This window comes from Trachinotus anak, unplaced genomic scaffold (assembly GCF_046630095.1).
Source record: "Trachinotus anak isolate AG129_WGS33_773 ecotype Australia unplaced genomic scaffold, CSIRO_AGI_Tana_v1 ptg000004l, whole genome shotgun sequence".
Classification (NCBI taxonomy): domain Eukaryota; kingdom Metazoa; phylum Chordata; class Actinopteri; order Carangiformes; family Carangidae; genus Trachinotus; species Trachinotus anak.
This window is the reverse complement of record NW_027273855.1, coordinates 21,223,031-21,245,761: the sequence shown is the minus strand read 5'-3', so window position 1 is coordinate 21,245,761 and position 22,731 is coordinate 21,223,031. Positions and strand designations below refer to the sequence as shown.

General features: G+C 41.9%; 1 protein-coding gene across 3 annotated transcripts; it reads left to right on the top strand.

Moving 5' to 3' along the window:
• The first annotated feature begins 1,789 nt into the window (after nucleotides 1-1,789).
• On the top strand, nucleotides 1,790-20,691 carry LOC139620900 (monocarboxylate transporter 2-like). Of its 3 annotated transcripts, XM_071476918.1 has the most exons (9): nucleotides 1,790-1,941; nucleotides 3,315-3,416; nucleotides 3,542-3,607; nucleotides 5,040-5,102; nucleotides 9,092-9,207; nucleotides 15,324-15,554; nucleotides 15,756-15,899; nucleotides 17,150-18,013; nucleotides 18,112-20,691. In XM_071476918.1, exons 6-9 carry the CDS (start codon nucleotides 15,338-15,340, stop codon nucleotides 18,333-18,335), a joined length of 1,449 nt encoding a protein of 482 aa, XP_071333019.1. In that variant the 5' UTR covers nucleotides 1,790-1,941; nucleotides 3,315-3,416; nucleotides 3,542-3,607; nucleotides 5,040-5,102; nucleotides 9,092-9,207; nucleotides 15,324-15,337; the 3' UTR covers nucleotides 18,336-20,691. The 3 variants fall into 3 exon arrangements, with proteins under 3 accessions (XP_071333019.1, XP_071333020.1, XP_071333021.1); XM_071476919.1 differs by lacking the exons at nucleotides 1,790-1,941; nucleotides 3,315-3,416; nucleotides 3,542-3,607; nucleotides 5,040-5,102; nucleotides 9,092-9,207 and adding an exon at nucleotides 14,690-15,231; XM_071476920.1 differs by lacking the exons at nucleotides 1,790-1,941; nucleotides 3,315-3,416; nucleotides 3,542-3,607; nucleotides 5,040-5,102; nucleotides 9,092-9,207 and having other exon boundaries at nucleotides 15,461-15,589.
• Nucleotides 20,692-22,731: the final 2,040 nt, after the last annotated feature.

Below are 22,731 nucleotides of genomic sequence, written 5' to 3'. Positions count from 1 at the left end.
AAAGCATCCTGTGGGAAGTGGGGTCACATGACTGCAGGGCTGAGCAGCACAGGTGGAGAGCTGGGCAGCTCACACAGGTGTCTTGAGTTTTCTTTGTTCTGTGTCCTGAGCTCATTCTCCGTTTGTCCTTCAGCTGAGCTGCTCTCACCTTTGTTCCTGAGTTTGTCCAGTGAGTCGTTTATTTCATCGTATTTCCTCAAGTCATGTGTATTTTGTTGTTAAGTGGTACATTTCATCTCCTTGGTTTGTTCTCCCACGATTATATATTTAAAGCGATGTATGCACTGATTTTGATTTAGAATTGTTCGTTGATTTATTCAAGATAAAGTGATAGAATTTGACCTGTATATTCGCTTCCTTTCATTTGTAGACATGAATCACTCACATCTGACTGACTGCAAGCAAAAGATTAAACACCTTCAAATGGAACCTGCTTGTCCTGCTTTGCTCACATTCATTCAGTCCAGTGTTTTATCCTAGAACACATACATGTGTCAGAAATCTCAATTCTATCATGGATTTTTTTTCCGTTTCAAGTTTAAATGATAATTCTATTGAAGTCTTCTATAGGCTTTTGTAATGACCTTAATGTTTATAATTGAGTCTGTTATTTTCCTGCACCAGATGCTTTGAGGACAGACCACTATAATCATGGATTGGACTCTACAATCATAATCAGGATTGTGCATTTAAAGGAGAACCAACCCTCTGACAGAACTCACTGTTCTTATTCCTGTGCCTCAGAACAGTTTGGTCAGTATTTGTGAACATGCAGCTCTTCACTGAAGTTAGAAACCAAAGAGGGAACATTAATGTTCGATGTCAACCCGGTTTGCTCTTTAACAGTGAACGGGGCTCTGATGCTGTGAGGCCATAAAATGTTTATATAATTTCTTGGCCCAAAATGAGATTCAAATTTCAAATTTTGAACCCAATTTAAAGCCAAATGAGACACAACACAGCTACTGTAGATTATAGGGTTAGCAAAGTAACTCATCTCCCCCCAGTGGCTCAAATTAATTTCAGCTGTAGATGATGAGAACAAACCTTTGACTTTTTCAGTCGATGGTTCCAGAGTCTGTTTTTCTGCTGTATTTGTTCATTTGCTCTCAATGTGAGTGATTCAATTAAAGACTGATGCATTTCCTGCATTAAACATTTTCATTGATCACTTACAGATTTTAATCAGTATTTTGATGGAAGACACAGCTGCTAACATTTCACAGTCGTTGTGTTGTCTCTGGAGGATTCTCTGGTTTCCAGCTTCAGGACAGAGTGACGTGTTTTCAGACACAGACTTCACTGGTCCTGGGGCCCAGGAAGCACTTCTGACATTTAAGCCTTTTATTTATTCAAAGTTGCTTTCAAACGAATGAATTGTGTGTTTATGAATGTTGTGATTATTATTTACTAGTAAGTTAAACTTTGTGCACAGCTGTTGTTGGGCTTCTACCTTCACTCACCGCTGCAGTTTATGAACTTTAAACATTTCCTGGCACTTCCTGGTTTTTCTGGCCTTCATGTTTCTGCTTTAATATTTCCCGTGTGTCCATGAGACAAACCGGAAACAAACTCGTTAGACTCGGTCGAGTCTTTGCCAGAATAATATGAGTAATGTCAGAAATATAAACCGGGAACAAACTCGTTAGACTCGGTCGAGTCTTTGCCAGAATAATATGAGTAATGTCAGAAATATAAACCGGGGACAAACACGCAGAAACAGCTGATCCTTGTGACAGTGTGGAGGCCGGTGAACCGGAAGAGACGAGGAAGCAGCAGAGCCGCAGAGAGCCGCTGTTTATCCGCTGCCCTCCTGCGCTGATTGGGCAGAAAACGCGCGTTTTCTTCTTTAAAAACCAGCGACAAACAAACATGAGGCAGAAACTGAAGCTTTGCTCTGTCAACAGCCTCCAGCGGATCTGCTCCTCTGCAGCACCGAAGGTAAGAGAGTTCACTTTATTCATCAGAGCCTGTTTGGTTGGAGGACGAGGCCTTTGCATCATAAGAGAAATGAACTGAAATATTGATGCTTATATACGCTGAATATACTGAACAGAGTTTTTGTAGCTGCTGAATCTCTGAGAAGTGATGTTATTGTTGGAGACACCAGTGGTGAGCTGATGCAGAGACGATGTGACAGAAGTTGTGCTTTTGTTAAAATCTTTGTGCAGATACAGAGCAGACAACTGTGAAACCAGGGGTGGGTGATCTGACTTTGGCATATGATCAACTTTTAATATGAATGTACAGATGCCTTCATTAAAGCTGCTATATTTAGATAGCCCTGGTTAATGTCCAGGGTTAATGCTGCTAACCTGTCCACTGTCACCTGTTAAACAGCTAGCCTGCTAACCGCAGCTAGCCTGCTAACCGCAGCTGGCGATAGCGGCCCTTGTTCTGCAGCCTGCTGCATTTGGCTCACAGACATATATTATATTACATTATATTATATATTATTATATTCTTCACCTGAGCAGAACAAGAGCTGACGTCACCAGCCAATGAGACACCTGTGGTAAAGGCGGCACACAGGAGGCGGGGCAGCTGGTTAGCAGCTGGTTAGCAGCTGGTTAGCAGCTGGTTAGCAGCGACTTCACTTTCAAATCAAAGCGCGTATAACACCTCATAGATAACTGTGCTGTCCAAAAGAATCCTCCATATGAGCTCAGCGAGAAATGTGATTGGTTGTGGCACAATTTGTACATGTAAGACAACATTGTTGGCGAGGAAGAGCTGCTAGCTAGCTAACATCTGGAGTTGGCGTCAAAGCGGCGGAAAAAGACGTCGTTACTTCCGGTTAGGACTTTCACAATAAAATCAGTGGAAACAATGTAGATCGTGATAAAGCTCGAAAGATTGACATATGACCTTTGACCAGATCGCCCACCCCTATGCTCAAAAATTACAAGTACACATTCTGACTCTTTTTTTTTTATTTTTTTTATTTTTTTTTTTTAAAAACTTAATCTGATTGGACGGCGACAATCCCACAAAGCAGAGTCCAATCAGGGAGCAGGTGGTTCCTTTACCTTCATCTCTGCCTATACCCTGAAAGGTGTAGTAGATTTTCAAGATGGAGGACAGCATGGGCTTGAAAATCTACTACACCTTTCAGCATCTGCCATGGAGCTGAAGGCAACTGAATGACCTGCCCTCTGACTGACTGACTTTGTGATTGGATTGTCATTGTCCAACCAGTAAGATTTAAAAAAAAAAAACAAAAAAAAAAAAAACAACTTCTCTTTTTTTTTTGGCACAGGTAAATGCCACTTAAACCACAACCAAGTAATGTAAGGTTTTAAAAATCTTTCCAGGATTCCTGTTAACAGTATCTGCGGTTGGAGCTGTGTGCGGTAACCTCCTTTGAAACTGATGGGAGCTAACTTCATAACTTGCACTTGACTGAGTTTATAATGGTAAGTGAAATGAATTATTTAAAGTAAAAATGTTTCTCAATATTGTTTTGTGAAAAGCTGCCTAAAATGTCTTGATTTGCCCTGCAATGGAAAATGTATTTTAATATAACTGCATGTTTTCATAGAGATCCCAGAACCCACCTCAGGCCAGGACCACATCCTGTATGGTGCCCCACAACCAGCAAAAAATGGTAAGTCATGGGCATGACTCCATCACATACCTATACCTAAACTAGGATCAAAGGATTTTGAGCTTATAAAGTGATGTTCACAAGTAATTCCAAACATAGTTTTAAATCAATCTTTGTAAACCTGCAAAATCTGTATGAGAAACTGAAGTATATACATGTGAAGACATTGTGCTTGTGTAGAAGAGATTTGTATTTGTAAAAAGACCGTGTGATTTTAAAATCTGACCAAATGAAATTAGCGGTGAGGTAACACAAAGACACCGTGGAAGAACTGCTTTTGTCAATGTGTGTGTATAGATGCAAAGCAGACAACTGAGTAAAACTTGGTGTTCAAAGTTCCTACACGGTGTGTGACACTGAATTTACAATCACAATTTTGACGCCATCCTTACACCTTAAAATGATTGGACAAAGACGGTCCAATCACAAAGCAGAGTCCAATTAGAGGGCAGGTGGTTCTGGTATCTTCATCTCTATCGCACATCCTGAAAGATGTGGTAGATTTTCAAGATGGACGACAACGCTGGCTTTAAAATCTACTACACTGTTCAGGATCTGCGGCAGATGAAGGCAACAGAACCACTTGCCCTCGGAGTGGAATCTGCTTTGTGATTGGACTGTCTTTGTCCAATCATTTTTAAAGTGTGAGGATGGAGTCAAAATTGTACTTGTAACCTCAGGGTCGTACACTGTGTAGGAATTTTGAGCATCAAGTTCTACAGTTTGCTGCTCTGTATGTGTTCACAGATTTGGCAAAAGCACCGTCTTCCACAGTGTCTTTGCATTACCTCACCACTGACATCAGTTGCTCAGTTTTTATTTTTCACTTCAGTTTTTCTTTTTACAAATGCAAATCTTATTTGCACTTTTCACTGTACACTAATAAGACATAACAAGCTGTACTTGGTATCAAATTAGACAAAACTAGAATTATGTTCTTAGAGGGTAATTTACAACACATTAGAACAGAACTATGTTGTAAACTAAAGGGAAATTTGTATTTTTTTTTGTTTTTTTTTTTTACAGCTTGCATAGCTTTGTGAAGCAAAGTGATGCATCAAACAGAGTTGTTACAGAGTAGGTCCTCATTACTTCGTCATTACATCACAATGAATTACTTCACAACGAATAGAGACGGCAAGTTTCAACACAAGTATTCATATTTGTAATCACATCCATGTTGGTTTTTTGATAAATTAGTGATAACAATTAATATACTTGTTTGAAAACTTGCTGTCTGTGATTGGTTGTTAAGGAACTTATTTGATGATATAATGATGAATTAATGAGGAACTTCACAGTAACAACTCTGTTTGATTTTTCACTTTACTGACCAAGACTCTACAAGGTGTAAAATATCACTTTATCTACAACTTTGCCCTGCAATGGAAAGTCATTGTATTTAATGCAGTACCATTGTATGTTTTCATAGGGATGCCGGAATCCAACTCGGGCCAGTACCACACCTTGCCGTCCTCCTCAACCAGCAAAAACGGTAAGTCATATTCTTGACTCCACCCCATACCGATATAGGCTCAAATTAGGGTCCAAATGATTTTGAACTTGTGAAGTGATGTTCACAAATAATTCCAATGTTTGTAGTTGTAAATCAACCTTTGTAAACCTGTGAAATGAATCTGTATGAGAAAGTCAAGTCTGTGCATGGGAAAATTATTTTTTCCTTTTGACAAAGACATTTGTATTTGTTACAAAAAAAAGACTTTGTGACTCAAAACTATGAACAAATGATCAGTGTTGAGGTTCAACAAAAACACTAAATAAATAAATAAATAAATGCTTTTGTCAACAACTGTGCTGATACAGAGCAGGAAACTGTGAAACTCTGCTGTGTGTGTGTGAGCCACTGAGTTTTACAGTTTTCAGCTTTTTATCTGTACACAGACATTTACAAAAGCATTTATTTTATTTATTTATGTTAAACCCTCACCACTGACCATTTGTGTAGTTTTATTCAGAGAGTCTGTCTTTGTAGCAAATACAAATGTCTTTGTCAAAAGATAAATTAATTTTTTCACATACACAAACTTCCATTTCTCCTGCGGATTTATTTTACAGATTTACGAAGTTTGATTTACAACTACAACTTTTGGAATTATTTGTAAACATTACTTCCCAAATTCAAAATCATTTGGACCCTAATTTGAGCCTATATAGGGTCGGGGGAGTAAGTCGGGGGAGTAAGTCGGGGGAGTAAGTCGGGGGAGTAAGTCGGGGGAGTAAGTCGGGGGAGTAAGTCGGGGGAGTAAGTCGGGGGAGTAAGTCGGGGGAGTAAGTCGGGGGAGTAAGTCGGGGGAGTAAGTCGGGGGAGTAAGTCGGGGGAGTAAGTCGGGGGAGTAAGTCGGGGGAGTAAGTCGGGGGAGTAAGTCGGGGGAGTAAGTCGGGGGAGTAAGTCGGGGGAGTAAGTCGGGGGAGTAAGTCGGGGGAGTAAGTCGGGGGAGTAAGTCGGGGGAGTAAGTCGGGGGAGTAAGTCGGGGGAGTAGCCTCGCGCGAGGCTGAACGAGCCCGATGGCTGGGCGCAGGGCCGCCTGGGGGTCGGGCTGTCCAGCCTCGCGCGAGGCTGAACGAGCCCGATGGCTGGGCGCAGGGCCGCCTGGGGGTCGGGCTGTCCAGCCTCGCGCGAGGCTGAACGAGCCCGATGGCTGGGCGCAGGGCCGCCTGGGGGTCGGGCTGTCCAGCCTCGCGCGAGGCTGAACGAGCCCGATGGCTGGGCGCAGGGCCGCCTGGGGGTCGGGCTGTCCAGCCTCGCGCGAGGCTGAACGAGCCCGATGGCTGGGCGCAGGGCCGCCTGGGGGTCGGGCTGTCCAGCCTCGCGCGAGGCTGAACGAGCCCGATGGCTGGGCGCAGGGCCGCCTGGGGGTCGGGCTGTCCAGCCTCGCGCGAGGCTGAACGAGCCCGATGGCTGGGCGCAGGGCCGCCTGGGGGTCGGGCTGTCCAGCCTCGCGCGAGGCTGAACGAGCCCGATGGCTGGGCGCAGGGCCGCCTGGGGGTCGGGCTGTCCAGCCTCGCGCGAGGCTGAACGAGCCCGATGGCTGGGCGCAGGGCCGCCTGGGGGTCGGGCTGTCCAGCCTCGCGCGAGGCTGAACGAGCCCGATGGCTGGGCGCAGGGCCGCCTGGGGGTCGGGCTGTCCAGCCTCGCGCGAGGCTGAACGAGCCCGATGGCTGGGCGCAGGGCCGCCTGGGGGTCGGGCTGTCCAGCCTCGCGCGAGGCTGAACGAGCCCGATGGCTGGGCGCAGGGCCGCCTGGGGGTCGGGCTGTCCAGCCTCGCGCGAGGCTGAACGAGCCCGATGGCTGGGCGCAGGGCCGCCTGGGGGTCGGGCTGTCCAGCCTCGCGCGAGGCTGAACGAGCCCGATGGCTGGGCGCAGGGCCGCCTGGGGGTCGGGCTGTCCAGCCTCGCGCGAGGCTGAACGAGCCCGATGGCTGGGCGCAGGGCCGCCTGGGGGTCGGGCTGTCCAGCCTCGCGCGAGGCTGAACGAGCCCGATGGCTGGGCGCAGGGCCGCCTGGGGGTCGGGCTGTCCAGCCTCGCGCGAGGCTGAACGAGCCCGATGGCTGGGCGCAGGGCCGCCTGGGGGTCGGGCTGTCCAGCCTCGCGCGAGGCTGAACGAGCCCGATGGCTGGGCGCAGGGCCGCCTGGGGGTCGGGCTGTCCAGCCTCGCGCGAGGCTGAACGAGCCCGATGGCTGGGCGCAGGGCCGCCTGGGGGTCGGGCTGTCCAGCCTCGCGCGAGGCTGAACGAGCCCGATGGCTGGGCGCAGGGCCGCCTGGGGGTCGGGCTGTCCAGCCTCGCGCGAGGCTGAACGAGCCCGATGGCTGGGCGCAGGGCCGCCTGGGGGTCGGGCTGTCCAGCCTCGCGCGAGGCTGAACGAGCCCGATGGCTGGGCGCAGGGCCGCCTGGGGGTCGGGCTGTCCAGCCTCGCGCGAGGCTGAACGAGCCCGATGGCTGGGCGCAGGGCCGCCTGGGGGTCGGGCTGTCCAGCCTCGCGCGAGGCTGAACGAGCCCGATGGCTGGGCGCAGGGCCGCCTGGGGGTCGGGCTGTCCAGCCTCGCGCGAGGCTGAACGAGCCCGATGGCTGGGCGCAGGGCCGCCTGGGGGTCGGGCTGTCCAGCCTCGCGCGAGGCTGAACGAGCCCGATGGCTGGGCGCAGGGCCGCCTGGGGGTCGGGCTGTCCAGCCTCGCGCGAGGCTGAACGAGCCCGATGGCTGGGCGCAGGGCCGCCTGGGGGTCGGGCTGTCCAGCCTCGCGCGAGGCTGAACGAGCCCGATGGCTGGGCGCAGGGCCGCCTGGGGGTCGGGCTGTCCAGCCTCGCGCGAGGCTGAACGAGCCCGATGGCTGGGCGCAGGGCCGCCTGGGGGTCGGGCTGTCCAGCCTCGCGCGAGGCTGAACGAGCCCGATGGCTGGGCGCAGGGCCGCCTGGGGGTCGGGCTGTCCAGCCTCGCGCGAGGCTGAACGAGCCCGATGGCTGGGCGCAGGGCCGCCTGGGGGTCGGGCTGTCCAGCCTCGCGCGAGGCTGAACGAGCCCGATGGCTGGGCGCAGGGCCGCCTGGGGGTCGGGCTGTCCAGCCTCGCGCGAGGCTGAACGAGCCCGATGGCTGGGCGCAGGGCCGCCTGGGGGTCGGGCTGTCCAGCCTCGCGCGAGGCTGAACGAGCCCGATGGCTGGGCGCAGGGCCGCCTGGGGGTCGGGCTGTCCAGCCTCGCGCGAGGCTGAACGAGCCCGATGGCTGGGCGCAGGGCCGCCTGGGGGTCGGGCTGTCCAGCCTCGCGCATACTTTGTATGATCTAAATTTGCCCACTGTCTCTCTAACTGACCACTCAGCATCAGCCACTGTGTTTTTCAACATATCTTCTCCTATGTTAAAGATTTATTTCCCTGGGTTTTCTTACATGTTTCAATGTTTAGCATAATTTCATTTTTTAAAAGTGAAGCTGATGGCGCTGATGGCTCAGCTGATGAAGCTGATGGCTCAGCAGGTCAAATTAAGATCCTTAAAGATCCTTTTTTTTAAGTTTCATTTCAGAGTGCAGCAGTTTGTGTTTTGCAAATTGAAACTGATATTTTATTTTTGCCTTGTGAAAAAAACACTTTCTGCAACTTTTAAGTCATCAACACACAGTGAAGTGTCCATGTTGAATGAGGTTTTGACCATGTGATTGTAAAATACTGTAAAAACCTGGACAGATGTGGTCGATGAAATGGACAAACTCCTGTCTTCCTAAAAATCAGTCAACTTAAACCAAAAGCTTGTTGAACTTATCACAGCAAAAATTTAGTGATTCAGAAACAAATGATTCACTCTTATTTCCTCCGTATTTCCTCTAATTTAAAATTGAACTACACCTCTTTTTCTCTCCATCCACTAATCTTCCCGCTTCTTTTTATCATTTGAAATCAAAGATGTCAGTTTCCTGTTGGTTTGAATCGTCCAGTCAAGTTAATCTAAACCTCTCTCCTCTCTTCTGCACAGGAGCCAACCACTGACCTGTAGACCTCCACCCACACCTCCGTCACCATCTCTCCACACTGAAAACACACTTGAATACAAGTGACTGTCAGAACTGGGGCAGCAGACTCTTCATATCGGTACAAAGAAAATGTTGGTGGAATGGATGGAAGTCAGGTCCAGTATAATCCCAGAACACATGCATGTGTGAAAAATGACATTTTCCAGTTTACATGATTGTTTTAGTAAAGTCCCCTGTAAGCTTCTGTAATTACTTCAGCATTTATAGTTTTAGTCTGTTATTTTTCTGCAGCAGATGAAACACTATATTATAATCATGGGTTGTGTATTTAAAAGAGAACCCAACTCTTTTTAACTATTCACATTTCTTATTCCTGTGCTCCAGAAACCAAAGGTTAAAAATGTTGAACAGTGAGTGGGACGCTGTGAGGCCATTAAATGTTTGTGTAATCTCTTACACCCAGATGAATGTTTCAGATCTTAAACTTTATGTCCAATATAAAATTTGGATTAGACCTGTTACAGCGTAAATCACACAGCTACTGTAAATTACGGCTCAAACTACTTTCAACTTGAGTAGCCTGACTGATGAAAGGAAGCATACAACTTTTTGAGAATGAAATTTGCAAGCAAGTCTATACTGCCAGACTATGTTTTTGTTTTTATTTAATTCATTTGTACTCAATATCTCCTTATGTGGGGGCAGGGTAATACAATTTCTGCATTCCTCACTGAGGACATTTAATTGATATTTTAATGAAATGCAGAATCCCTGATACTTCATTAAGTCAGTGCTTCTTGATTTGTCTGTGGGGTGGCCCCATTTAAAGGTTCTACAGTGCATCCGGAAAGTATTCACAGCACTTCACTTTTTCCACATTTTGTTATGTTACAGCCTTATTCCAAAATGGATTAAATTCATTTATTACCACAAAATTCTACACACAATACCCCATAATGACAAAGTGAAAAAAAGTTTGCTTGAAATTCTTGCAAATATATTAAAAATAAAAAACAAAAAAAATCACATGTACATAAGTGTTCACAGCCTTTGCCGTGACACTCAAAATTGAACTCAGGTGCTTCCTGTTTCCACTGATCATCCTTCAGATGTTTCTACAACTTGATTGGAGTCCAACTGTGGTAAATTCAGTTGATTGGACATGATTTGGAAAGGCACACACCTGTCTACATAAGGTCCCATAGTTGACAGTGCATGTCAGAGCACAAACCAAGCCATGAAGTCCAAGGAATTGTCTGTAGACCTCCGAGACAGGATTGTATTGAGGCACAGATCTGGGGAAGGGTACAGAAACATTCCTGCAGCATTGAAGGTCCCAGTGAGCACAGTGGCCTCCATCATCTGTAAATGGAAGAAGTTTGGAACCACCAGGACTCTTCCTAGAGCTGGCCGCCTGGCCAATCTGAGCAATCGGGGAAGAAGGGCCTTAGTCAGGGAGGTGACCAAGAACCCCATGGTCACTCTGACAGTGCTCCAGCATTGCTCTGTGGAGAGAAGAACCATCCAGAAGGACAACCATTTCTGCAGCACTGAACCAATCAGGCCTGTATGGTAGAGTTGCCAGATGGAGCCACTCCTCAGTAAAAGGCACATGACAGCCTGCCTGAAGTTTGACAAAAGGCACCTTAAGGACTCTCAGACCATGAGAAACAAAATTCTCTGGTCTGATGAAACAAAGATTGAACTCTTTGGCCTGAATGCCAAGCGTCATGTCTGGAGGAAACCAAGTACTGCTCATCACCTGGCCAATACCATCCCTACAGCGAAGCATGGTGGTGGCAGCATCATGCTGTGGGGATGTTTTTTGGCAGCAGGAACTGGGAGACTAGTCAGGGTCGAGGGAAAGATGAATGCAGCGATGTACAGAGAAATCCTTGATGATAACCTGCTCCAGAGCGCTCTGGACCTCGGACTGAGGCGAAGTTTCATCTTCCAACAGGACAACGACCCTAAGCACACAGCCAAGATAACAAAGGAGCGGCTTCGGGACAACTCTGTGAATGTCCTTGAGTGGCCCAGCCAGAGCCCAGACTTGAACCTGATTGAACATCTCTGGAGAGATCTGAAAATAAATCTGCACCGTTGCTCCCCATCCAACCTGATAGAGCTTGAGAGGTTCTGCAAAGAAGAATGGGAGAAACTGCCCAAAAATAGGTGTGCCAAGCTTGTAGCATCATACCCAAAAAGACTTGAGGCTGTAATTGCTGCCAAAGGTGCTTCAACAAAGTTTTGAGCAAGGGCTGTGAATACTTATGTACATGTTTTATTTTTGTTTCTTATTTTTAATAAATTTGCTAAAGTTTCAAGCAAACTCTTTTCACTTTGTCATTATGGGGTATTGTGTGTAGAATTTGGAGGTAAAAAATGAATTTCATCCATTCTGGAATAAGGCTGTAACATAATAAAATGTGGATGTGTATGTGATTTCTAGCTTTAGGATTATACAGACTTAACTGTCCTTAGGAACAGGAATAATACAAGTTACATTTATTTAATCAAAATGTTTCAAATGAATGAACTTTAGGTTTATGAATATTGTTTATGACTAACTTCAACTTTGAACATAGTTGGACTTTTACTTGCAGTTAACCTTCACCTACTGCTTCAGCTTATGAACAATGAACATTCCTTCACTCTCTGCTTAAGTTTATGGATTTTGTGTCACTTGCAGCTGATGACTTTTTTTTTTTTGACTTGGGCTCATGTTTGCTGGTTTACTCTTTCATGTGTGTTCATGAAACAGAGCGGCAAAAGTCGTCAGACGCCGGATCTCTCGACCCAGACTCCGTCGAGTCTTTGTCAGAGTCATATTAATAACAGCATAAAAGTAAACTGGGGAACAAACCATGGATGTATTATAAGACCATGGAACAAATGCGCAAAAACACCTGTGGCGTTTCCGGAAGCGAGTAGGGCAGGAAGAAATAGTGGTGGGCGGATCGATCCAAATATCGATAGTATCGATACCAAGTCGGTATCGGTATTGGATCGATACTAGCCTGGTGAGATCGATTCTTTACTTTAAGTTCCGCTCTTGTTTGCAAAGGAGAATATCCAGGCAGGTTGTAGTGTTGAAAGTAACAAAGTGAAACTGTTATTTATTACTTTAGCCAACTCAAAAAATTAAATTTTGCTAAGACCTTGATGTAATACATTTATCCCATTTATCCCATGTGAAATGTGTTAAGAAAATGAAATTGAAATGTGAGAAATTTAATTTAATTGTTGTATTATAGTTTCTCAACAGTACAGTGTTTTAATTTGTTTACTGGTTTGCGTGCACTTTTTATTTAAGATTTTTCTGAAAAAAAATTATATTATAAAACTATAAACTTTGTCCTAATTCTGTCCTGGGTTTTAACTATTTAATAATAAAAAAGGAAACGTCACAAAAAACACTTAAGGTCATGAAAATTAATTGAGATTTAGCAATTCAATGACACATCCACCTTATTTATTGAAAAGTATTGGTATCGGCGATACTGGCCCGTATTTACTTGGTATCGGATCGATACCAAAATATGCAGTATCGCATCACCACTAATAACAGCATCTAAGTGCCTTTGAGAATGACTGAAAGAGGCGTGGTGTGTATGTAACAGTGTGGAGGCGGATGCGAGAGGTCTCACTCTGCTGTTTTTTCCAGGTCAAATTTTAGTGGAACAGCGCTGCAGTCCCACCTCATTTGTTAAACGACAAACTGTCAGATATCACATGACACTGATACTATATAAATATATAATATTATATGTATAGGAAATCAGCAACACATGCTTGAAGCGTCAAAAATAAAAAAATACTTGGCCCATGGGACTTTTTTTATTATAGGCTTATATGACATTATTATATAATCAATATTAATTTGTCAATGCATACTTAGGGTAGCTGTTCAAGGTGTAGTTTTAACTTTATGGTAGTTCCCTCTGTGAGGGTCTGGCCTCTCCAAAGAGTCATCAGATAAATCTGAGGGGTTGTGAGATAATTAACAGAACTATGAATCTGTGTCTAATATTTTCTTTCAGTGAAATACGAAAAATTCTACATTTCTGGGGATCAAACAGTGACTGAAACTTTAGAGGAGAAGAGGGTTTGGTATTTTTTTGCTTATAATATGGCATATATATGTTTTTTTTAATGCAAAATTTTAATTTAAAAAAAAGAGCATGTGACTACAGCTGTCAGATAAACACAACAGAATGAAAAAGTATTTCACTTTGAAATTTAGTAAAAAAAACAAAAACACAGATGCTCATGTAATGTTCAGTAAAAGTACTTTCCACTAAAAGTTGTCTTTTCATCATATTCATATCCAAGATAAATGGGTATCTACTATAATGGCCAATGAACACATATTTGAACTTTTTTTTATTTTATTTGAACTCTTCTTCATTTAATGGAGATTTGAAGTTAAAAGACAGCTTATTTTCTTTGCATTTAACCACAGGTCCCACAAGGATAGGACTCAAGGAACATGCTGTTGCTGAATACTCACTACTAAAATTCTTTCCATCTTACAATGATGTGAGGTTTACTGGGTCAGTTGTAAGTGTTCATATTTCTCAAATTATGGACAGAAATTTAAGGATGCGCCGTTTTTCTCTCCTAATACTGATTCTGATACCTGAACTTTGGAATTTTAAATCTGTATTCCTCATGTATTCATTGGAATCATTTAAGTAGCACAAGGATGGGGATTGTTGTGGCATTAAAACTGAATTGGGTCTACATAATTTGTACAGTATCAAATATTACTGGTCCTTTGTCCTTTATCTTGTCGCTCCAGTTTTGCACAGGGACCCTATGTTGAAAATCTAGTTGTAAGACCACACTTTTTTTTTTCCACTTTATCCTGTGGACATTTGTTGTTTTATCAAATTGCCACCATTTTTCCTGTGTTAAGTGTTACGCCCACCCTTCGTTGGCCCTAAGGGGCACACAACTTGCCACCAGTGACCCACATCACAGGACTCTTCTAAAAAAACAAAATATATATACAAATAACCAGACACCAAATCAAGCCTACAGAAAGCATGAAGTGAGGACACAACAACCCCACGCAGTGTAGTTTTATTCCATAATAGGAGTACCAGAAGGCTCCAAAAAACAATCATTTTCAACATCACTACATCTGACAATTATTTTCTTTAATAATTAATTCAGTCAATAAAATGCCAGAAATGAGTGAAAAATGTCCATCATTATTCCCTGAAGCTCGAGTTAACATATTCAAGTTTACCATGGTAGAAAAGTTTACAGTGGTAGAAAACTATAAAAAATAGCAAATACTCAAAGTGAATTTTTGGCATTTTTGCTCAAACAAATCATCATTATGGTTGCCATTTCAGCCATAGACCACTGGTTGGTTTCTGGATGCCTGGGGAAATTATGAAACTGTCATGTACAATTGGAATCAACAGAAGCCCAACAGAATAGATTTGCCAAAGGACCCCTTAGGAGGTAAATTGTTGGCATTGTTCCTGACAGAATGGATGTAACTGATAGTAGAGATACTAAATTTTATAATGGCATTGATGAAGAAACTGCATTGGTGTTTGGTGCTGATACCAATCTGGTGTATTGAACTGGTGTATTCCTCATGAAATCGCCAACTGTCAGAGATTACTCTGATAGCTATTCCTTTAGCTCTGGCTGACCATCAGACCATTGCATCTGATGCTGCAAATCAATCCATAGTAGAACTTGATTGTTGTAGCATAGTGATGAAGCACCATTTATAAGGTATTTAATTTAAACACTAGATTAACAAACACAGACACCCCTAACTGGCTGTTTTATCTTTAAACAGTTTCTCTGTGGAATTCTGGTGATATTTACTATAACATCACATGTGTATATCATCTCATGACCATAAAACAAAACTTTGCCAAAACCAATCCCCAGAACTTTCACACACAAGCAGACACAAACAATACACTGAGATCACTATCTCTAGCATGGCTATCGTTTTTTTGTGTGTGTGTGGTCACTTGTATTTATCATGCAAGCACACGTGATGAGATCAAAGGCCTTACAGCAGTGTGTCTCTGACGGAGACAGCCAAAGCTTGGCACAGCGTCAGAGTTCATAGTCTGGTCACTACATTTTCAAGGATTGTGCAGAGGTGAGCTCTTGTGCTATGCAGACCCTATGTATTTTGAAAATGTACAGTTGTTTATTCTCTGTTCTCTTCTTTTACCTGTTTCCACTACCCAGCTGGTGAATCAATCATGCCCCCTGCAGCAGCAACCAATCTAGGCTACACCCCACCAGATGGAGGCTGGGGCTGGGCTGTCGTCTTTGGTGCTTTCATCTCCATTGGATTCTCCTATGCCTTTCCCAAGTCCCTCACCATCTACTTTAAGGAGATTCAGGAATATTTTTCAGTTTCCTACAGTGAGATTGCCTGGGTGTCCTCAGTCATGCTGGCTTCTATGTATGCAGGAGGTCAGTGGCATCAATGTTTTCAAAAATTTGACAAGGTAATTTAAAAAAAAAAAGTTGCACATTGCCATGCAATATATGCCTTAAACAGTTTGACTAAGCAAAATAACTTGTCAGTTTCTTTTTAATTTATTTAACCAGAACAGATATGGCTTCAATGCTGTAAAGTATCCAGAACGTGAGATATATCTCTTCTTTGTGCAGGACCTGTGAGCAGTATACTTGTCAACCGCTATGGCAGCAGACCTGTGGTTTTGGTTGGAGGGCTGATGGTTAGTGGTGCCATGGTGCTCGCTTCTTTTGGCACAACGATCATACATCTGTACCTTTGCATTGGAGTAATTGGAGGTAAATTATTATTATTATTGTTTCTTATATAATCATCAGTGATTAAATAAAGTATCCCTGAAATGTATTCATTTTCATAATTTTTAGTAATTGTACTACTAAAGTTGCTGCTGTTCTTTGTAATGTTTGCTTTACGGTGCCTGATTGTGACGGTTGTGACTGGCTGGCACAGGACGATGCACTGGTTGTGTCGTAACTCAGATTCAATGAGGAATTTTTTTTTCTTTTTTGTTTGAGTGTCAGGGCCAGTCAACTAGGGTTGTTTGTGACCCTGTGTGGGGTTAATGACGGCCATTCTGGGCAATGTGCAAATATTTGTACTGGATTTGTTATTTGTATTTGGAATTTGCTATGAAATTTTAAGGCCGTTGTTATCATTACACTTGGGTCAAACCTTAGTTTTTGAAAATGTCTTGCTAAATCTGATGCATTTTGAAAATCCGCATATGCATGCATGCCAGACCACATGTTCGTGTTACTAACAGTGAGCAAACAAACCTCTCAGACTTTAAACTTAATCTTTAATCTAGTAGAGATGCACCACCCACTGTGGCACAGAAAGAAAAGGTACATGGAAATAACTGCAGGACTTTTCTCTTGAAATGGAAAGTAAAAATATAAAAGTATAAAATATGATGTCAGAAATGATAAGTAGGGCTGTAACAAACACAATTTCCTAAAAACCAAGGCAACATCTTCAGATTGTCCAATACCAAAAGATAGGAAAAAACAGAAAGTGCCTTCAAAATGTTATTAAGAGTTACCAATACATTTTCTAAGATCAACACATTGTGTCAACTCAAATAAAAATACAAAATGTTTGAATTTACCTAAAGCTCACAATTAGCAGTTTTGTTCCAGCCTCAGACTGATTCATAATCTAATTGCTATTTTATTAAATCCTCTAACAGTGCATCTCAACATTTTATGACAACAACAACAAACAACATATCGCAGATAAAATTGAATAATAAAATTTACTTTCTATATCAATGTGGGCATTATGTTTTTATGGGAGAATAAAAAAGAGTACTGCTTGCTTCATGGTGTAGTTTATGATGCAGTTTGTAGTTCAAACCAAAACCTGAATTCCTCATCAGGCAATGTGTGACTCTGAAAGCTGAGAAATAATTTGTTTATATTATAATCAAATATAATACAATATAATCAGTCAGTCTAAGTGTTAATTCGTAATAATCTTGACAACACAGCGACATGACAACAAATTAACCATTTTGTTATTTCACCAGGTTTTGGCCTCGCTTTCAACCTGCAGCCAGCCCTGACGATCATAGGTACCTACTTCCAAGTCAAAAGGCCGCTGGCGAATGGGCTTGCTATGACAGGAAGTCCTGTTGTCCTGTCCACTCTGGCTCCTCTTAATCAGTTTCTGTTTGATTCTTTTGGCTGGAGAGGAAGCTTCCTCATCCTGGGATCCATTGTTTTAAACTGTTGTGTAGCTGGTGCTCTGATGAGACCAGTCAACAAAAGTGCCCAACCCAAACCAAAGACTGAACCCCCTCTTTGTAACGGGGCAGCTGCTGAGGAAGATGCTGCTGCGGACACTGGTGCACAGTCGGATAACCTCCTAACTGAAGAAAACCAAAGTGAGAACAAGAGTCAGGGCCACATACGCAAATTCATAGATCTCTCGCTTTTCAGACACAGGGGGTTCCTCATTTATCTCACTGGTAATGTGGTCATGTTTTTTGGCTTTTTTGCGCCTGTGGTTTTTCTGGCACCATATGCCAAACATCTAGGTTTTGATGAATATTCAGCAGCTTTCTTGCTTTCAATTTTTGCTCTGGTGGACATGTTTATCAGACCAGCAACTGGCCTCCTTGGCAACACCAAGTGGATTAGGCCAAGGATCCAATATTTCTTCAGTTTTGCTGTTTCATATAATGGCCTATGTCACCTTATGTGCCCACTGGCGCATGGATATATAGGTCTGGTTGTTTATGCTGTCTTCTTTGGTTTGGCTTTTGGGATGGTTTCTGCACTGCTCTTTGAAGTTCTGATGGACCTTGTTGGAGCTCATCGCTTCTCCAGTGCAGTTGGACTTGTCACCATTATCGAGTGTGGACCGGTACTTCTTGGCCCTCCAATTTCAGGTTTGTAAATTCATAGCCACATGGAGACATTTACTTACAGTATAAAAAATCAATCTGGGACCAGTGGTAACCAATGAAATGTGTATTTTCTCTTTCAGGAGCCTTAGTTGATGTTTTCGGGGACTACAAATACATGTACTATGCGTGTGGTGTTTTTATGCTGGCGCCTGGCATATTTTTCTTCATCATGCATTACTACAACTACAAGAGACTGGATGAGGAGCAGAGACAGACTGTGGCTTTGGAGATGAGGACTTCTGAAGAGGCAGTAGAACTTAAAATGAGCCCGGATGATAAAATAGCACATGAAACAGATGGATGAACTTGCTGACTATGATTTTATTTTAGTGGGTGTAGGAAGATGACACTGCACAGGTTCTACTGCAGGACATAGTGTATACGGGCTATTACTGATAGAAATGAGTTTCTACTTTGGATGAGGTTATTGGACTCTTTGGACCTTTGATACATATCTGTAGATTGACATCTGGTATTTTAATGATTATTTTATGTATATTATTATTATTATTATTATTATCATTATCATCATTATTATTATTATTATTATTATGTGACAACTGCAACTCTAATGGCCTTTGTTCACCAATTATCCAAAGCTACTCCTGTTACTCCCAGTACAATTATCATAATGGCTATATAAACTAATATGGTTCCTCTTTGTTTATAATAAAAAGTAATTTTCCTGAGGGACTGAGATAAAATATTGAGTCAAAACCCTGAACACAGTCATACCACCACAGTTAATTATCATCTTTGTACCACTAGATGGCACTGCACACTATCATGTGAGAACTGTCTAAGCTGCAACACATCTCTCCAACTAAACTGCAATTAAACTAAAGCTATCTTCATTGAGAAGAGTACATTTCTGGCGTAAAGACAACAGACTTTCTCTCTTAAAATACCTTTCCAATAATCCTGTCATGCTGCCAAAAAATTTAAATTAAGTTTTATTTTACAGTAAAATACATTTTCAGTGTCATGAGGATCTGTAAAAGCAGTGTCATTGCTGCACCACTTTAGTACAGTCATAAAAATTCAGTATGAGGTTATGGAAATTTTAGAATTTAACTTTTAAATAAGTGTGGGGACCCTAAGTGTATTTCATAATAAGAATGCATTGCATGTGTGGCTGAAGAACTGAAATACTTCTCACTGACACAAAAAGCGTATATAACCCAAGCTGCAGGCCAGGCCTCCACATATGTCAGTATTTTAAAGTGCTGTGTTTAGTTATTTGTGTACTTTGAATTGACATTTTCACAGTTAATACATATTTGTATTGTGTGTGTTGTGAAGAGTCTAATACAATATCAAAGATTCTAACTAATTGAGAACACCTCAGAGAAAATACGTGACAGCAGATAAAATTTGTGATCTCATGCCATTTTGCAACATGCTGCATGATTACAGCCCCTTAGTGCCAGCCCTCGAGCACCTGCAATACAAGACACATGGGCGAGCCATTCAGGAAAAGAACAATGCCATTATTACAGATGTATGTTTAAATGATCCTTCCTTATCATGTCCCTGCAAGGTGCATATTAACTACTTTTTTTTCAGATGGGAAAATTGCTTATGTGAGTGAATCAATACGTTTATTTATAACCTTACAAAACATTATCTGAAAATCAGATAAACAGTGTCCATGGCCTATGGGTGGCTGGTCTTCTGTTTGAATCCTGCTTTAAATTCAGTCGAAACAAAAATCACCAGGTCAAAATTTAACCACGTTTGATTCAATATATAGCAACAACGCAATACCGGGTTAACTTTTACCCAGCTGGTTGTTTCAACCCATAGTTTGTGGTATTTGTTTGATATTACCCTTGGATTATTTACCATGTTAGACACAACAAGCTCAAGTTTTACCTTAAAACTATCACAATTTTATTTTTAATTGTACATAACAATGTGCACATGCAACAGTGGAGGAAACATGCAGATCTTTCGCTTATATAAAAGCACCAGTACCACACTGTCAAAATACTACAAGTTACAAGCAAAGGTCCTGCCCATCAAAAGTACTCATCACGGGGAAATGGCCAGTGTATGTATGTTATTAAACAGTATATCATTAGATTATTGTTACTGTTGTGCATTAATGTGAAAGTAGAATTTTACTCTGGTTTGAGATGGAACTAATTTTTAACTATTCATAAGGCCGCAGCTAATAATTTGGATTTATATAATAATTTTGGATTAATCTTTTTTTTTTTCCTTGATCAATTCATTTTTTGTCTGGTTTGTAAAGTGTAAGACAATAATGACAAATGCACAGAAAGAGAAAAAGTGTCAAACTGGAAAGGGTAAAGCCATGAGAGGATTCATTTCATTTTGCATGAAAAATGACTTTTCAGTGTTTAAAAACAATTGCTCATAATTTTTTGATTACTGATTAATCAACTAAATGATTAATAACGACAAATCTTTTAAGCTCAAATTTTAAATAATGTTTAGTCATTAGATTTTTTTACAATCTATCATTGTTTTAAAAGTTCTTTATGTATTTTTTGTAAAATATAATTTTACATAAATTATTATTAATTAATCTATAGCTGTTGATAAATGAAGTGTAGTAAAAAGTAGGCCCTTTGAAACATAGTGCAGTATATAATATCATAATGTGGTAATAAAGTACAGATACAGATACCTCATATTTGTAGTATTTGAGTAAATGTACACAATTCATTTTCAGCACTGTGCATATGACATTCAAAACTGTAAAGGATACACTTATTATTAACAATCAGAAACAAACAGTGACATGTAGGTTAAACAAAATGAGCAAGAGTAAACGCCATTTCCAAACAAACCCACATTTTGGTGTAAATAACCAAGTAGTACCCAAAATGGGTCAGTTTTGACCGAGTGGTTTTTAGTATGTAGGTGGAAGCATGAATACATTATTCAAAGCAGTCCTTTCAAAATATTGGTATCAATGTGATTATGTAGATATATTGCAATGGGATAGGTAGATTAATGAGTGGACACAAAGTGAGGGAGTGAGGACTTCTAATTAGTGGCAGCTCCCATAAGCTTTGTATCATTTCCTCACTGAACAGCTTGAGCATAATCACTGTGATGAACTGTGACTGATGTCAGTAAATCTGGCTTTAATTGGGCCCAAGAAGATTGAATCCAGGCAGCTCTGTGTACCCTGTGTGGACTGCTACCGTGCTGAGGTGTGATGTTTTAACCATGCTGCTGGTCTGAGCAGTTGCATCCTAAATTTGGTTTTAACCACACAGTTGGGATGTCTGTAAAGAAGGAAGTGATACTATCTATTTAATCCAGCATGTTTATTAATAATCTCTGCTAATCTTCTTTACCCACAGCAGCAGAACTAATCTGTCTTCACAATGTTTACACTCGGAGGGAGGGCAATGTCATGTGAATACCAGGGACTTAAGAGTTTATTCATCAGCCCTGTGGACGGAGCTATTAATGACACATCACTGGTCTAAAATAAACATTGATAGCCAGTGCAGCCAACATGGAGACGCAGGGCATGTTGACATGTTCTAGCAGACAGAGGAGCAATTGCCATGTCAGTCTATCCAAGGAGCTCTCAAGGACTCAATCACACCTTCCACAGTCTAGAGACACTATGTCCTGCAGTGTGTCTTAACTGACTGTCGTCCCTGATAAAACACAAGATTTACTGAGACCATTTGGTGAGAACAAGGCATGGAGTGACCTACTCTCACAATCAATAATCTTTGCAAAAACAGCTAACATAACATCATGCTCACCTTGAAATTTATTTTGAGTAAAATCATCTGTATTTCAGATACATTTCTGAAATTTGATTTTTCTCCTGCATAAGAAATCAACGTGAAATCAATGTGCAGAGAGAATAACAGAGGAAGTCTAGACTTTGCTTCACCTTCCAAGATCCCTAGAGGGCAGCCTGAATCAGATGAAAGATATCCATTCAACAAAATACTCAGACAGCTGGTTATTAAGGCTGTTCTTGAAGGGGACATGTCAACAGATATATGTACAATAAGCTTTGAAGTGCAATGTTACTCAGGACATTTACTTAAATACCGTACATTATAGGTACAATTCTGAGGTTCTGCCTCATGTGACTATTTCTATTTGATGCTTCTTTAAACTCCTGCTTTACCACATTTCAGGAGAAAATACTGGAATTTTTACTTCACTGCAGCTGTAATTACTAGTTGAATACAATCCATTGTTAAAAATTAAATTAGGGCTGAAACTAGTGAATATTTATTACTAATATTATATCCATTGATTGTTTAGTCAACTAAATGTTCTGACCAATGGCCTAAAACCGAAAGATATTTTAGAAGCTGAAACTTGGGAATAAAAAACTTCAGATTTTTATTTTAAATATTATTTCTCTGTTAATCAGCAGTATATGATATTATACTTAGCTCTACCTCAGCCAGCTGCAACATTAAAATGGTGCCTCTGGAATTCTATTCTTGTAATGGAGTGTTTTCATCATATATTAATGAGTGTATTGCAACTTTAATTTTAGTAATAGATTTTTTTTGCAGCAGAAACAAGGCGTGAACACAACATTGATAAACACATGATTATTGATATGGCGAATGTGTTAGCAAACGGTTTCTTATTTACACATCCAGGAGTTATGGAGCAACATTTTCATGTTTGTGTCCACCTAATCATTTTTGGATATTTATGAGCTTTCCATGACAGTC